The sequence below is a fragment of the Colobus angolensis genome, unplaced genomic scaffold, assembly GCF_000951035.1.
Source record: "Colobus angolensis palliatus isolate OR3802 unplaced genomic scaffold, Cang.pa_1.0 Scaffold6, whole genome shotgun sequence".
Lineage (NCBI taxonomy): Eukaryota > Metazoa > Chordata > Mammalia > Primates > Cercopithecidae > Colobus > Colobus angolensis.
This window is the reverse complement of record NW_012119598.1, coordinates 25,816,367-25,834,124: the sequence shown is the minus strand read 5'-3', so window position 1 is coordinate 25,834,124 and position 17,758 is coordinate 25,816,367. Positions and strand designations below refer to the sequence as shown.

Genomic DNA, 17,758 nt, shown 5'->3' with positions numbered 1-17,758 from the left:
GCTGGGTCAAATGGTATTTCTAGTTCTAGATCCTTGAGGAATCGCCACACTGTCTTCCACAAAGGCTGAACTAGTTTACACTCCCACCAACAGTGTAAAAACGTTCCTATTCCTCCACATCCTCTCCTGCACCTGTTGTTTCCTCTTGAATGCAGGTCTCCAATAACTTTGGAGATTGTTACAAGAGAATAGAGGAAAAACTGTCAGAACTCATGGAGAGCTAAAATGCTCATGAATATCAAGCAGAATAGGAATTAACTATGGGGACTGAACTAATCTTTTTGACTTTTTGCTTAAAACATTGCTGATCTTTTGGTTTTTCAGAGTCTTGAAACTTTTGAGCTATTGACAGCTTTTAACAATTTAGTATACTCCTATGAACAAAATTTGGAGCATATTTGTTTCTCTCTACCTGATTTCTCCAGAATTTGGAAACTATTTGTGAGTATTCTTAACTTGTGCCAATACAGTTATTTGCATAAGTGCAATAAGAATCTATTTTCATTTGTAATAAGACACAATTGGAGAAACTGATTATTTTAGCAAGGCTTTGAGTGGAATGGTGTACTTTCCTTTAAGAAATCAAACCTGAATTATGGAGCCAATAAAAGCCCTTCGGAAAACTAGCCTCATACTTTACACAGTCCCTGTACAGGGTTTCTGACCTGTGCTAAGTAAAGAGTGTCATTTTCTGACAGGTCCAGGAGCCCCTGGTTTATTATGGAACATCAAAAAGAAAGGAAATTCACCCAACTCATAGGTATTTGATGGTACAAATCCATGGCTGAGCTTGGATTTAGAAAAGTCTGAGATTCCTTCTATGGAACAAAGTTCCTTCAAAGCCAATTTTAAAAAGCCTATGTGAAAAATAATTATTCTTGCTACACTTTATACAAATAATCTGGTCAAGTATAATAAAGCAAATCAGTCCTACCATGATTTGTCTTTAGTAAAAATGGAAAACTGGAGAGAGAAAAATTATGTTTCAAAATCTGTAGTCCACTTGTTGTTAGTGGACTATAGTCCACTAACTTGTTGTTAGGTACTAGTCTTGCCTAATTTTATCAATTTTTATTATTTTCTACAGTTTAGGCTGAATTCTACTTTTTCCTGGCTACAAGCCTCCAAAATAATATTTTTAATTTTTTTCTTCTTTCTTTTCCTAATTTGGAGACACTGAAAACTAAACTGCTTTTGTAAAGCCCTGCAAACCAAAGCTAGACAACTTAAACTTCAGAAGAAAATAACAGTAACCTATTTACATACATAAGCCACTTTCATACCTGCCTACTGATGTACGTACGGACTTCAGAACAATGTAGCCTATGTATATTTTCCAGAATTGTTCTTTTGTTTGTTGTTCTTTTCCCTTCCTCCCCCTATTTTCTCTTCACAGGACATGAGACTGCCCAACCTTCTAAAAATTAGCTTTCCTAATAACTCGGGACCTACCTGTCTAGGAATAAACCATCCTAGCATGAGAGATCAGATGAAATCTGGGACCAAAGACTCATTTTGCTACTAAAATGCTTTCTCCAAAAGATTTTTTTTAAAAAAGAAAAGGGGGCAAATGTAAAGGAAAATATCTTGGGCCCCCAAATCACTAAGTTAAAAGGAGAATTCAAGCTGAGAATTGCTTAGAGCAAACCTGCCTCCCATTCTATTCAGTCATCCCTCTGCTCACTAAGATAAATGTGTATCTGACTGCCTCCTTTGGAAAGGTGAATCAGAAACTCAAAAGTATGCAACCGTTTGTCTCCCACCTACGCGTGACTTGGAAGCCCCCTTCCCGCTTCAAGTTGTCCTGCCTTTCCGGACCGAACCAGTGTTCTTTTTACATATATTTGTTGATGTCTCATATCTCCCTAAAATGTACTGTGGGGAAAAGAGAGCTCAGCCTGTTACTGTGTCTACATAGAAAGAAGTAGACGTAAGAGACTCCATTTTGTTCTGTATTTGAGATGCTGTTAACCTGTGACCCTACCCCCAACCTTGTCCTTGTAAGAGACATGTGCTGTGGTGACTCAAGATTTAAAGGATTTTGGGCTGTGCAGGATGTGCTTTAACAAGTGCCTAAAGACAGCTTGCTGGTTAAAAGTCATTACCATTCTCTTAATCTCAACTACCCAGGGAAGCAGCCAAAGGTCACAGGGACCTCTGCCTAGGAAAGCTAGGTATTGTCCAAGGTTTCTCCCCATGTGATAGTCGGAAATATGGCCTCCTGGGTCGCAGGGACCTCTGCCTAGGAAAGCTAGGTATTGTCCAAGGTTTCTCCCCATGTGATAGTCTGAAACAATGCTGCTAAAAGGTTTATGGAGATATTTGCATATGCATCTCAAGGCACAGCATTTTCCTTTGAACTTATTCATGTCACAGAGATCTTTATCCATATGTCTTACTACTAATTTCCTCCCTACAATGATCCCATTGTCCTGCCACTCCCTTATCTTTTTGATGGTAAGGATAATTATCAATAAATACTAAGGGAACTCAGAGACCAGTGCCAGCGTGGGTCCTCTGTAAGCTGAGCGCTGGTCCCCTGGGCCCACTTTTTCTTTCTCTATACTTTGTCTCTGTGTCTCATTTCTTTTCTCAAGTCGCTCGTTCCACCTAACGAGAAACACCCACAGGTGTGGAGGGGCAGGCCACCCCTTCAATGTATAAAATCAAGCTGTGCTCTGACCACCTTGGGTACATATTGTCAGGACCTCCAGAGGCTGTGTCACCGCATGTGCATCCTCAACCTTGGCAAAATAAACTTTCTAAATTAACTGAGACCTGTCTCAAATTGTTGGGGTTCACAAGGTTTAGTTATAAATGCTTCTTATGGAACATCATTTTCTTACAAGTGAGGCAGGAGAATAGGGTCTGGAGGCAGGCAACCTAGAGCTGTTTCAAGCCGACTTCCTATAAGTAAATTGAAAGGAAAACCCTTTGAAAGGAGTTTTTCTCTCTCTCCAGTTTTCCGTTTTTACTAAAGACAAATCATGGTAGGACTGATTTGCTTTATTACACTTGACCAGATTATTTGTATGAAGTGTAGCAAGAATAATTATTTTTTACATAGGCTTTTTAAAATTGGCTTTGAAGGAACTTTGTTCCACAGAAGGAATCTCAGACATTTTTTTGTTACTTTCCACACCAAGTAACAAAAGAACCAGCGGCTTCTCCCTTTCCAAACCCCCACCTTTTCTGTGTAGCAGATGGGAAACTGAAAGTACCATGATTGGTTGCAAAAAGCAAAATTATGCTAAGAAGTTAGCCCTTATAAAAAAAAAATTATGCTTTCTGCAACCAATCAGATCGTCCCATAGGAGTGTAACTATGTAACTTCACTTCAGCCTCTGATAGCATAGCAAGTCTTTGTTTGCATATAAGTGGAACTTTGTAACTTCACTTTAGCCTCTGATTGGTTGCTTTTCACAGCCAATTGTGGGACACCACTTCATTTACATGAGATGAGTACCAAGTGGCTAACAGGAGACTTTCATGGTGTATCAGGGCCCTTGGGCTGGTGCTCCACACCCTAAACACAGGCGTGTCCTTTTATTTTCAATAAATCCCTGCTTTTGGCGGGGCATAGTGGCTCATGCCTGTAATCCCAGCAGCACTCTGGGAGGCCAAGGCAGGTGCATCACCTGAGGTCAGCAGTTTGAGACCAGCCTGACCAAAATGATGAAACCCTGTCTCTAATAAAAATACAGAATTAGCCAGGAGTGGTGGCGCATGTCTGTAATCCCAGTTACTTGGGAGGCTGAGGCATGAGAATCACTTGAATCTGGGAGGTGGAGGTTGCAGTGAGCAGAGATCGTGCAACTGCACTCCCGCCTGGGCGACAGAGCAAGACTCCGTCTCAAAACAACAACAACAACAACAAAACACCTTCAAGGCCAGGCGTGGTGGCTCACACCAGTAATCCCAGCACTTTGGGAGGCAGAGGCGGGTGCATAACCTGAGGTCAGGAGTTCGAGACCAGCCAGATCAACATGGATAAACCCTGTCTCTACTAAAAATACAGTATTAGCTGGGCATGGTGGCACATGCCTGTAATCCCAGCCACTCAAGAGGCTGAGTGAGGCAGCAAAATCGCTTGAACCGGGGAGTTGGAGGTTGCAGTGAGCCGAGATCACACCATTGCACTCCAGCCTAGGCAACAAGAGCGAAACCTCTTCTTAAGAAAACAAAAATGAAAACAAACACCTTTGGGCTTTGTGAGTGCTGGTCTCAGAAAAGCACTCCGTTTTACTCCAAGGGCTAACTTATTTCTTCAGGAATTGCATGCCTTTGAGAAATTTCCCAAACCACTACAGAGGTACAACTTCTCCCTTCGTCCACCACTCTACCAAGCACTTGGCTTTCGTACCTTATTGCAATTATTTATCTTCTAATCCTCCAGAGTCTAGAGAATTAGACTGTTATGTGCCTTAAATGCAGACGTTTCTCTTATTCTTCTCTGGGTCAATGCAGACGCTTGTTGGTTGAAGGATCAAACTCCAAAGTCCCTCCCAGCCTTACAACTGAGGAATTCTGTCTCCACGACTCATAACCATACCTATGTTTAGATAGAGAACTTACGGGTTCGATGCAGCATATTTAGGAGCTCCATTAAAGTAGTAATCATTATCACTAAGGTAAATTTACAGGCTACTAGAACAGAACCTAACAAGAGATGATTATTCAAAGCTCACAACGGCACCAAGCACGGTGCTTTCTTTCCCTTCATTAGAAGCCAAGGCTTCGCCTCCCATACCTTTCCCAAAACTCTCTCAAAACCGCGACTCTTGGACATGGCCTTTATCACCTCCCGCAGATTCAGAGTCACGCTGTTCATCGTGGACGGTTTTCCGGCCTTTGGGCTCTGCGCAAGAACGAACTTTGGAAGAGCTGGAAAATCCAGAAGTTCGTGAAAGAAGGACACAGAGGACTAAGAACCTGCACCCTTCTCCGTCCCTAGGAGTGCAACAGGCCGGGCGTCACGCCAGCTGGCGGTCACGGTGGTCCGCGATTTGCTCACTGACGTTTCCCGCACGCTTGTGACCACGCGCGCACGCGCGCTTCGTCCCCACCACCGCGGCGGCTCGCTTGCGGCGCAGCTGCAGCTATTATTCTCGGAGAGCGGAGCGAGTTTCCCTGCCGGGCGGTTGATGCGGGAGCGCCCTGTCGCAAGCGCCTGCGCAGAGCCGACCGTTGGCCTCTTGTTCCGCTTAAAGGGGCGGTGCGGAGGCGGCGAGAAGATGGAGCTGGGGAGTTGCCTGGGGGCGGCGGAGGAAGAGGGCGAGCCAGAGGTGAAGAAGCGGCGACTTCTGTGTGTGGAGTTTGCTTCGGTCGCGAGCTGCGATGCCGCTGTGGCTCAGTGCTTCCTGGCCGAGAACGATTGGGAGATGGAAGTACGCTTTTGCCGTCCTCGCTTCCCGCTCCGTTACCTAGGTCGGTGGAGCGCACAAACCTCATCCCTGGTGCCTTTGTTTTTCAGAGGGCTCTGAACTCCTACTTCGAGCCTCCGGTGGAGGAGAGCGCCTTGGAACGCCGCCCTGAAACCATCTCTGAGCCCAGGACCTAGTAAGTGATGAGGGGAGCTGGGAGCCAGTACGGACGGAGGCAGTTTGATACCAGGTTGCGCTGCGCGTCCTAGAACCTGCAGTGGAGCTGGGCGCAAGATGCTGAGGCAGATTTCCAAGCTGCGTAGCCAGAGGAGTAGGGCTTGCGTTGCTGCTGCTGCGCGGAGATGCGCCTCAGCAGCGGATCTAACACTCCCCCATACTGTCACTTCGAACGTGATTTGGGGTCCAGGGAGGAAAAAATGGAAATGTAATGTTTAACTCAAATGATAGGAAGTAAGTAAGCGAGAAGTTTGAAACGAATGAAGGCAAAAATCTTCCGTCCAAGAATGGCAGCTTGGAAGTCTCCTTGCTTCCTGAATTGTTGATTTATTCTAGGCCCTAGGCTGGCCAGCCAGAATAATAGGTTTTTTTTTTTTTTTTTTTGAGAAGGAGTCTCGCTCTGTCGCCCACGCTGAAGTGCAGTGGCTGGATCTCAGCTCACTGCAAGCTCCGCCTCCCGGGTTTACGCCATTCTCCTGCCTCAGTCTCCCAAGTAGCTGGGACTACAGGCGCCCGCCACCTCGCCTGGCTAGTTTTTTGAATTTTTTTTTAGTAGAGACGGAGTTTCACCGTGTTAGCCAGGATGGTCTCGATCTCCTGACCTTGTGATCCGCCCGTCTCGGCCTCCCAAAGTGCTGGGATTACAGGCTTGAGCCACCGCGCCCGGCCTGTTGTTGTTATTTTTTTTAATGCACACCCACTCCTGTTATTTCAGTGCCCCTCTCCAGTTCCTGCACTACTACTCTTGAAAAGTGTAGATGCCTTACAAGGCCCTCTACTATTTGGCTCCATGACTTGGAACCTGTCTTTCCAGGTTCCAGGCATATCAAACTTTTACTTTTTTCCAATGGGTCATTTTCTCCTGTCTTTGAACCTTCATAAAGATCTTTATTACCTCTACTTGGATTTTTTTTCTTTTTCCTTCCTTGCTAGTATTTATCTTAAAGGCCCAAGCTGAGACACGATTTATCTCCAGGAAACTTTTCCTGATGTCCCAAGTCTAGGTAAGGTTCCCCTTTTAGGTACTCTTATAGCATCCTGCATGACCCCTGTTATAATAACTTAGTCCATATTGTAAGTGCTGTTCATTGTTTTATGTCTCCTACTAGACTGCACATCTAGTAAGGAGTATCTGTTTTATACATTGTTAACTTCCCAAAGTCTGACAACATTTGACACATCATAAGCTCCCAATAAATATTTACTGAATGTATAAAATTGTCCCAGTTATATGTACAACCTGTAAAATTGACTGTTCATAGTGGAGACTGTATTTTCCCTTTGGTCTTTTCAGCTGCATTGGCTTACAGATGTGATAAGATATTTTCGTTAGGTTCCTTTCTCTGTCTTGCCTCTTGTTGGGGAATTGTCTGCTCACCCACAGTGATTTGTCTCTGGCTTCCGTTTTACTAACCAGAGCAAGCTGGTCTAGGAGGTGTTCACCTAGCTCAGACTGGCCAGTCAGATCCTCTCCTTGGTTTCAGAATTAGGACCAAGAGAGTCAAGTCTGAGTCTTCCTATGGAGCTGGAACTGTAATGTGTTAACTTAGCACCTGTGAGGATTCATACATATCTTTTTTTGGGTACAGAGAAGCTGAGAAGAGAGGTCTGCAGCGAGAGAATGAAGCAGAGGGAAGTTGAAGTGTAGGATTCAGAGAAAGCCTTTAACTGCCCTTAAACATGGCTGTATTTCTGTACCAGGCTCTGTGACATGTTGTTTCCTTATAAATTCACCTGTTTTGGTCAAACCAACCTGAGTTAATGTCTGTTGGTTGCAATAGACTGTATCGTAACGAATAAATAGTAACAAAATAAGTGGATTTCCTGGAATAGGCCCTCAGAAAAGATGCGAATCAAGCTAAGCAATAGTGTCATGGCTATTAGGATTCTCTTACCCCGGAATGGTAAATTGGCAAAAACAAGCAAAGGTGTTGATTAGGCTGTGGTCTCTTGTCTCTCAGAACTCAGGTCAAGTATGAATGAGAGTGAGGTTTTAAAGTTTAGTTTGCTGAAGAGAGAAAAATGGGGAAGGGGCAAACTTCGGGGTGTTTCTAAGGCCTGTGCATTCACAGAGCGTGCGGTGATTAGATTTTTGATATTGGCTTTAGCGAAAATGAAAAGAAAAAAAATTTATTGGAAGATTTTATGACCAGAGAAACTCAACCCTGCTGAGCAAGGGCATTGGCTGTCTTAAATGATTGGGGCAGGAATCTCAATTCTGGAGTGAATTCCTGGGATATCAACAAAAATTGAAATTGAACACTAAAGTGATTTAGCCCCCTACATTAGAATCTATCTTTAGTGTCTCTGATGAGATACCAGGGAAATCCTCTTAAAACAGCTATGCTGAATCTTAGCTGCATATTGGAATTATCTGGGGAAATTAAAAAAAAAAAACACAACAGATTCTAATTAGTCTTGAGTAGGGCCTGTGTATTCCTCATTTTTTTTTTTTTTTTTTTTTTTTTAAGCTGTGCAGGTAATTCTAATGCAGAGCCAGCATTGACAGCCCATGTCCCAGAGCCTTGTTACTCAGAGTGTGGACTCTGGACAAGCAGCATGCCACTACTACTTGCGAATTTGTTAGACATGCCGAATCTTAGGTCTCACCCAGACCTACTGAATTAGAATTTGTATTTTGACAAGATCTCCTGGTGATTTAAAGTTGAGGAGCACTGGCCTAACACATAAAACCTGAGACACCAGATATACTGACAAAAGCGCTTCCTCGTCTGCTTAGGAATGAAGTCAAAAAATCATGCCCTTAACGTTTGCCAGTCCCTTTCTGTTCCCTTAGTATTTCTGTACAGCAACGTTTTAGAGTTTATTTCCCTTTTCATTTTCCCAAATGGAAATTTTAAATACAGTTGCCTGGTTTTTCTTGCTGCATTAAATATTAAATATAGTGGGTGTTGCATAAATTGCAGAGATATTTGTGTTAGGTTCTTGCGTTGCTATAAAGAAATACCTGAGACTGGGTAATTTATAAAGAAAAGAGATTTAATTGGCTAACAGTTCTGCAGGCTCTACTGGAAGCAAGGCCCCAGCCTTTGCTGGGCCTCAGGAAGATTTCAATCATGGCAGAAGGGAAGGGGGAGCCCAGGTATCACATGGTGAGCGCAGGAGCAAGGGAGTGGGGTAGTGCCACATACTTTTAAACAAGCAGATCTTGCAAGAACTCACTAACGTGAGGATAGCACCAAGACATTTATGAGGGATCTGCCCCCATGACCCAAACACCTCCCACTGGACCCCACTTCCAACATTATGGATTATATCTCAATATGAGATTTGAAGGGGACAAACATCCAAATTATATCAATATGGAATTGGATTGCAATGAAACTAGAGGAGGAAAGGATGGCTTAGTGAATAAGAGCATGGACTCTGGAGCCAAAATGCAAAGGTTCTAAGTCCACCTGTGCTGTTTAGTAACTGTTTAACCTCTCTCTGCCTCCATTTCTTTGTGCAATGGGGATAGTAATAAGGTTCTAAGTCTACCTGTGCTGTTTAGTAACTGTGTAATCTCTCTCTGCCTCAGTTTCTTTATCTGTGCCACCCCTTCCTCATGGGGTTGTGGTAAGGATTAAGTGAGCTGATAGGTGTGAAACACTTGGAATTGTGCCTGGCATATAGAACTCAGTAAGTATAAACTATGGTTAATGACACCATCATGCTCTCCCCATACATGACCCATGACAGTCCACCCATTGAGGAAAGTAGGGGTTGTGTTTACAGTTTTATGAAGTAGATTGAGTTATAGTTGGACATCTTTAAACTTGGAAAAAAAGTTTAAAGGGGAACCTTACCTAGACCGGATAGGTAGGGGGCCTAATGTGATTAACAGACACCTTTGTCTTTGACAGTATATGTATTTTTAAATTCAATTATGAAACAGAAGATTTGACAGAAATAAAGAGCTAATAATTTTTCCTTTCTGGTTTTAATGCTTTCCATAAAAAGGAAACAACATCTTTGATCAGGCATGGAATCACTTGGCGTTTTCTCTATGGTGGTAAGATGAAGGGAGCCTGCCCCTCCACACCTGTGGGTATTTCTCATCAGGTGGGCCGAGAGACTGAGAAAAGAAGTAAGACACAGAGACAAAGTGTAGAGGAAGAAAAGTGGGCCTAGGGGCAGGCGGTCAGCATACGGAGGACCCGCACTGGCACTGGTCTCTGAGTTCCCTTAGTATTTATTGATCACTATCTCTACCACCTCGGCGAGGGGGATGTGGCAGGACTGTAGGGTAATGGTAGGGAGAGGGTCAGCAGGAAAACATGTGAGCAAAGGACTCTGTGTCATAAAATAAGTTTCAGGAAAGGTGCTGTGCCTGGATGTGCACGTAGGCCAGATTTATGTTTGACTTTACACAAACATCTCAGTGCAATAAAGAGCAGTATTGCCGCCAGCAAGTCTCACCTCCAGCCATAAGGCGGTTTTCTCCTATCCAAGTAAATAGAATGTATGACCGGGTTTTACACGGAGACATTCCATTCCCAGGGACGAGCAGGAGACAGATGCGTTCCTCTTTTCTCAACTGCAGAGAGGCCTTCCTCTTGCTCTAATCCTCCTCAGCACAGACCCTTTATGGGTGTCGGGCTGGGAGACTGTCAGGTCTTTCCCTTCCCATAAGGCCATAACTCAGGCTGTCTCAGTGGGGAGAAACCCTGGACAATACCCAGGCTTTCTTGGGCAGAGGTCCCTGTGGCCTGCAGCACATTGTGTCCCTGGGTTCTTAGGTCTGGAGAATGGCGATGGCTTTTACCAAGCATACTGCCTGCAAACACAATTTTAACAAAGCACATCCTGCACAGCCCTAAATCCATTAAACCTTGAGTCAACACAGCACATGTTTCTGTGAGCACAGGGTTGGGGCTAGGGTTACAGATTAACAGCATCTCAAGGCAGAAGAATTTTTCTTAGTACAGATCCAAATGGAGTTTCTTATGTCTTCCTCTTTCTACATAGACACAGTAACAGTCTGATCTCTCTTTCCCCCACAGTAAGACGTTGAAAAAAGGTCTAATATTAGCTCATTGTTGAATAAGAGAACTTTTGGGTGGGATGAAATTCACAAAAGAAAGTTTTGTACTTTTTTTTTTTTTAAGCTCTTGAAGGTTATTTTTATGTAAAAGGAAGACAATTGAAAATATTTTATGCTTCAAAATTGGCATTAAGTTCATCTAGCACCCAGATCATGGCCTCTAAATACCATTCTTCACTGAAAGGAACAAGGGCTTTTTAGAAATGACTGATTTCATAGAATGGAAGAGGCTTAATGTAAAAATAAAAAAAGAAGTTAAAAAGAAATGACTGAGCAGGGGCAAAAAAAGTACAAGATGAGCCTATGATATCTGTGGTGTTAGAAAGTAGGAGGTGCCCAGAAAATGTTGGGGATGTGCCAGAAGGGCACAAGACCTAGCTTAACAGCTCCCTACCCTCATTCCCCATCAAATCTGATGTAATCCAAGCAACAGGATGCTTGGTAGGAATAGATTACAATCCATACAAAAAGAACCCATACTGATATAAATACAGTTGCCCAAGAGAGAAGGGAACATTTTTCCTTACAGTAGAACTCCAAACTATTAAATATAGAAGGCATGAGGAATTAGAAAAAAATCTTCATTTGGAAACTGCCATATTGATAATTATTTCAGGCAGGTATCATCAACAGATACTAAAACTAGTAGGAAAGTTCAGTGAACAACAGCATATTTACATAATCACAAAGTACTTTCCCACAAAATACTATGATGGGGAAAATACTAACTTTGTGGTAGAGAAATCTGGTTAACAACACTTTAACCAAGTGATCAAAGCTAACATCACCAGGAATGGGACAGCTCCATATCAGATGCTTGATATGATGCATTGAGGAGGACATACTATCACTTCTGTGACATTCCTGCCAAAAAATGCATAATCTGAACCAAATAATAGGAAAACATAAGCCCAAACTGAAGGACATTCTGTAAGATAAATGGCCTGTACTCTTCAAAAATGTCAGTCATGAGAGACAAAGACTGAAAAACTGTTCTGGATTAAAGAAAATTAAAAGAGACATGCCATCTAAATGTAACATGTGATCCTGGATTAGGACACTAGTAGCACAATTGGCAAGATCGAACTAGGTCTTTAGATAATATTAAATCTAGCCACAGGAGGCAATAAGAAAAAGAAAAACTTGTATCAATGATAATCTTCTGACTTGATGATCATACTAGAGTATACCATTAGGCACCACATAACCATATCTCAGTTGACAACAAACTGCATAAATGAAGATGATCCCGTAAAATCATATGACTGTATTTTTACTATACCTTTGCCATTGTGTTACAGTTGCCTACAGTATCCAGTATAGTAGCATGCCGTACAGGTTTGTAGGCTAGGAGCAACAGGCTAGACCATATAGCCCGGGTCTGTAGGAGGCTGTACCATCTACGTTTGTGTAAATTCTCTCTATGATGTTTGCATCATGATGAAATCACCTAATGACACACTTCTCCAAATGTGATGCATAACTGTATGTATAAGCATGTCTTTGTGTTTAGGAAATAATACAAAAATATTTAAACAAATGGGTCAGAGTAAAAAGAACAAAGCGAGCAAATGTTAAGTAAGTAAAATGTTAACATTTGAGGAATCTGGGTGAATCGTGTATAGGAGAAAAGTTAAAATGTTGGCATTAAAATTACAAATTCAAACACCTATTTTTAAAATTCATGAATAGTTTATACATGCTTAGGAGTCACCTTTTAATAATGTAACATTTGAGGAATCTGGGTGAATCGTGTATAGGAGAAAAGTTAAAATGTTGGCATTAAAATTATAAATTCAAACACCTATTTTTTAAATTCATGAATAGTTTATACTTGCTTAGGAGTCACCTTTTAATAATGTTTGTCCCTCCACTCATATGTCTGGGGCATTGGTTAGGGGAGCAGATGGTGGAGTCAGGACTGTGGACTGGAGCACATACATATGTCCTTTCCAGCATGGCAGTCTCAGGGTGGTTGAACTTTTTACATGGCAGTTCCAGGGTTCCTGGAGGAAGTGTTCCAAAAGCCTTGAATGGAAGTGGCAGATTATCTTAAGGCCAAACCTCAAAAGTCCCAGAATATTCCTTCCCTGTGGTAAGCAAACCACTAAGGTCCGGATTCAAAGGGGAGGGGCATTAGGCTTCATCACTCAAAGAGGGGAGTAGCAAAGAATTTGCAGTTCCTATTTATCTGCCACAATGAGATCTTATTTAATATATGATTTTAAAAGATTCCAAAAAGATTTAGAAATCCTACATTTCTGAGTCTAATTTGGGATTATAGTTTATACAATTATTTTAGTGACACATGTCGTTGAAGGATATTAAGTTGTCTGTAACTGCCTAAGTGAGCAAACATTTGGACAGTGCAATAAGAATCTATCTATGAACTCAAAAGTATCTGAGACAGGTCTAAATCAATTTAGAAGGTTTATTTTGCCAAGGTTAAGGACGCACCAGTGACACACCCTCAAGAGGTCCTGACTACCTTGTGGACATGTGCCCTAGGTAGTTGGGGTACAGCTTGCAAGTCAATACCCTGAGGCACCAAGGGTTGCAGCAGAAAAAAAAATTTAATTGTAAGGCCACCAAACCAGGAGACTGGAGGAAACTTCAGATTGTCCTTGAGAAGTCTGGAGCTTGAGACTTGAAAGGGTGTTGAGTGGACCAAGGTGTGAGGATTGTTGATTGGTCAGAGTGCAATGATGAAGTCATGGGATCTGGAGATGAAGAAACTGCATTCTCATGTAGATTCAGTTCCTCTGGGATGTCTTCAAACTGGTTGGTGTCAGCTTTCTGCTGGAATTCAGCATCTGAAAAACTTCTTAAGCAATTCTTAAACAAAAGCCTTATGATTCTAATGTCAGAGATCCTACCCACAGGAGCAATGGGGATGCAAGTGGCCAGTATATAGGGCTATGGGATGACTTTCCAAAGTTACAAAGTTACAAAGTTACAAAGAAGTGGGCCAAAGTGCAGCGTGATTAATGGTTAATTATATTTGTATCTAGAAACTGGCATGCAATTTTTGTTAACCCTGTAAGGACAGTGTCAAACTTTTAGGGCTTTTTAAAAATTTGTCTGTAAAATGACGGCTACAAATACAAAATAATTCCTAATCAGTGTATAGATTATTTGCAAAGCTGTGTTTTATTCTGATCTTGCCAGTGTTGACCTAACCAATGAAGAAACAACTGATTCCACCACTTCTAAAATCAGCCCATCTGAAGATACTCAGCAAGAAAATGACAGCATGTTCTGCTTCATTACCTGGAATATTGATGGATTAGATCTAAACAATCTGTCAGAGAGGGCTCGAGGGGTGTGTTCCTACTTAGCGTTGTAAGTATGATCACTTCTGTTTAATAGTAATGTGTCTTATGTATATTTAAAGGAACAGTGCAAGGTTGTGGGCTTTCGAATTAAACCTAAGTTCAATGTCCAGCTCTGAGAAGAAACATCTGAAAGAATTGAGATGATTGCCTGAGAGCAGGATTGCAGGCTGCAGCAAAGTGGGAACATTAATTTTTGTTAGAAACATTTTAGTACTGTTTTCTTCTTAAACTTTGTTTATAATAACTACGTGAAATTAAAACTACCAAAAAGATCTATTTGTGCGCCATACTGGTTCTGTGACCTTGGGCAAATCACTTAAGTTCTCTGGAGGTCAGTTTTCTTCATTGTGGATAATAACTGCTTCAAGAGGATTGAAAGAAACGTTGAAAGCATCTCTTAGTGTGTAGGACCATTGAAGTCTCTCAGTATGGTGGTTTCTATTGTCAGTTTTTCTAGTTCTTTTTGATATGTTTGTTATAGTACTACTTAAATAGCATACATCTTTCTCATTTTATAGTTACCAAAGATCAGCATAAACACTCAATATTAGGTGCACAAGAGGGTTTTTTGTTTTTGGTATGTTGTGGAATTTCCTTCATTTAGGTAGCTGAAAATGAAATGGTATACTTGGTATTTGTCATAAATTGATGTTTTTTCATTAGGTACAGCCCAGATGTGATATTTCTACAGGAAGTTATTCCCCCATATTATAGCTACCTAAAGAAGAGAGCAAGTGATTATGAGATTATTACAGGTAACAATTTTTGTTATTCAACTTGTCTTTTCTTTGAAAAACAGATCAGTGAGAGGGATAAATGAAAGTTGGTCTATTGGGACATGGAGAAGAATAAGTTTGAGAAAAATAAGCAAGACCCAGGATACTACAAGAATTATAGGAGAATATTTTATACAACTTAATAAGTGTGAAAAGGTTAATAAGTGAAAAGGAAATGGGTGATTTTTCAGGAAAATATAAATTGCTAAAATTTGAGAAACTGAATACCTTTTTGTTGAAATTTAGTTGTTAAAAGTTTTAAGTGAAATAATCACATTGTGGTTATGCTTTTTCAAAAAGTCTTTATTTTATAATTCCTTATTTATTTTGTTGTTCTTTTTATACGTTTTTTGCCCTGAGTAATTTAGTTTTTAAATTTTCCATCTATTTTGTTTTTGCTAAATATATTTAAAATACTGCTTTGGCCACATCTCGTGATTTTCATATACAGTCTTTCCTTGGTATTCTCAGGGGATTGGTTCTAGGGTTCCTTGGTGGATACCAAAATTCATACATACTCAGGTTCCTCAGTCTGCTCTGCAGAACCCATCTATATGTGAGCACCCCATATCTGCAGGTTTCACGTTCTGAGAAGACCGTGTTTTCAACCCACATTTGGTTGTGGATGCAGAACCCACAGATACAGAGGACCAACTATATTTATTGAAAAAATACCTGTATAAGTCGACCCTTGAAGTTCAAACCTGTGTTGTTCCAAGTGTCAACTGTATAGTGTTTTCTTTGACTTTCATTTTTATATAGTATGTGATTTTTAATTTCAGTTGACTCCTTAATCGAGAATTTCTAAGGAGAGAGTTCTCTCTCAGTCTGTGTGTGTCTCTCAATGGAACTTTTTTGTATTCTCTTGGGGATTCTTTTAGGATTTTTGATTCCCATGCTTCCTTCTTAGTTTACTTCCTCGTTTTATTGGAGCATCGTCTCTAATTTCCAAGAAACAGTGCATGGACAGTGAAGTTTTTGAATCCCAGCATATTTGAAAATGTCTGTGTTGTAGCTTTGTGGTTCTTGATAGTTTGGTTGAAGATAGGTATCTGGGTAAACAGATGTTTTCCTTCAGAATTCTGAAGGCATTCTTCAATGTCTTCTAGTTTCCATTATTGATAATGGGTGATAAGGCTGATGTCATTCTAATTCTTATTCTTTTCTTTTTCCCTACTCTCTGGAAGCTTTGAGGGTCTTCTTTTTAACCCTCATGTTCTTTGGGTCTTTTTAACATTTATTGTACTGAATGCTTGGTGAGAACTTTTAATCTGTGGAATTTTAATATGTGGAAAACCTTAGTTGTTGAAAACCCTTTTCTCCCTCTCTCCCTTCCTCCCACCGTTCCCCTTGCCTCTCCTTTCATTCTTTTCATTATTTCTCTTTCCTTTTCTCCTTGTCTCTTCTTTCCTCCCTTACAGTTTTTTACTCCTCCGCTTTTTCTGAACTCCCTCTGTTAAACGGTGGACCTCCTGGGTTGATCTTTGAATTTTCTTAACTCTCTTATTCTCCTATCTCTATTGACGGTCTGTTCTACTTTCTTGGCAACTATCTTGACTTTAAGATAGCAGTATTTTAATTTCCTAGGCCTCCTATTCACTGAATATCTTTTTTATGGCATACTTTTCTTGGTTTATGGATACAGTATCTTTTTTGTTAGTTTTTTGTTTGTTTTAGGTTTTAATCTCTTTCCATGCATTGTTTTTATTTCCTTCTTTTTGTTTCGATTATGCTATGTCATGTCAGTATCCATCATGTCATGTTAGACCTCTTCCTTAAATATGTAGGGATCCTTGGCTTTTGGTTCATATTTAAACACCAAACACTAAAATGTTGATTACAAGACTAAGTAGTTTACCTCACTGGAGAGGGGTGAGGGATTGATTGTGGAGCAAACTACTTATTCATTTGAGGGAGATCCACAATTGTCAGTGTGTTGGTATATACAGGCCCTTAATCTGAGGCCATTTTGTTTCTCCAAAACGAATGATTTAGCTTTCTGCTTTCTGGGTGTTGGGGCTGGGGTGGTGTGCTTGTTTTGCCTACCTTCTGGAAGCAGGTCAGGGGAAAGGAGCTGAATCGGCACACTTAAATCAGTGTTCAACCCATTCCTCTATCAGCCCAGGACTAACACGCATGCCCCTGCCTGTGGTTGGTGACTCTGGAGCCTCTAAAATTTAGTTCTCTGTAAAACCCTAGTCTCCTGTTAATAGAGGGACGGTCACTTAGCTCTAAGGAGTTGAGGAAACCTGGGAGTTGTTTAACCCTGTATCCAGACCTTGAACTGGCCCTCCTCTTCTTACCTCAGCACCTTACCTTTTGTGGTACCTTTATGTTCAAGCACTGTTTCCAGATTTTGGTGGAACAAATCTGCTTGCTTCCTGTCTATGGTTCTCTGCTACAGTCACTCAAGTGGTTTCCTTCTGTTTTGATAAACTGGTTACCATTTCTCCGTCTGTTTTCTGAAAAACTATTGGAAGCTTTCATTCGTGGCCTCTACTCCTATTTTCTGCTCTTGCAGGTTTATATCTTTCTAGATTTTTATTCATTTACTATAATTTTTCTGGAACTTCTAGTGTGAGAAGTAGTAAATGGATATCAGTTGGCCACAGTTCATCTTATCTACTCTGTGTCTTTCAGAAATTTCTCAAATTTTCTCATCTGATATTGGCAGCATTATTTTTTGGCACTTGTTTACATTTTTTTTTTCATTTTTATTTATTTATTTATGTATTTATTTTGAGACGGAATTTCACTCTTGTTGCCTAGGCTGGAGTGCAATGGCACGATCTCGGCTCACCGCAACCTCCACCTCCCGGGTTCAAGTGATTCTCCTGCCTCAGCCTCCTAAGTAGCTGGGATTACAGGCATGTGCCACCACACCCAGTTAATTCTGTATTTTTAGTAGAGATAGGGTTTCTCCATGTTGGTCAGGCTGGTCTCGAACTCCTGACCTCAGGTGATCTGCCCACCTCGGCCTCCTAAAGTGCTGGGATTACA

At 41.2% G+C, this 17,758-nt stretch overlaps 2 protein-coding genes across 3 annotated transcripts in view; one reads left to right on the top strand and one right to left on the bottom strand.

Moving 5' to 3' along the window:
• ACOT13 (acyl-CoA thioesterase 13) overlaps nt 1-5,057 on the bottom strand; it is a 36,788-nt gene extending 31,731 nt beyond the window's left edge. The window contains exon 1 of one of the 2 annotated variants that reach the window (XM_011962789.1): nt 4,751-5,057. In XM_011962789.1, the coding sequence (XP_011818179.1) occupies nt 4,751-4,831 (81 nt within the window). In that variant the 5' untranslated portion in view covers nt 4,832-5,057. The remainder of the gene's footprint in view (nt 1-4,750) is intronic. The other variant, XM_011962790.1, reaches the window with a different exon arrangement.
• TDP2 (tyrosyl-DNA phosphodiesterase 2) overlaps nt 4,904-17,758 on the top strand; it is a 17,842-nt gene continuing 4,987 nt past the window's right edge. The window contains exons 1-4 of the mRNA XM_011962791.1: nt 4,904-5,387; nt 5,474-5,559; nt 13,816-13,989; nt 14,646-14,737. Coding sequence (XP_011818181.1) covers nt 5,145-5,387; nt 5,474-5,559; nt 13,816-13,989; nt 14,646-14,737 — 595 coding nt within the window. The 5' untranslated portion in view covers nt 4,904-5,144. The remainder of the gene's footprint in view (nt 5,388-5,473; nt 5,560-13,815; nt 13,990-14,645; nt 14,738-17,758) is intronic.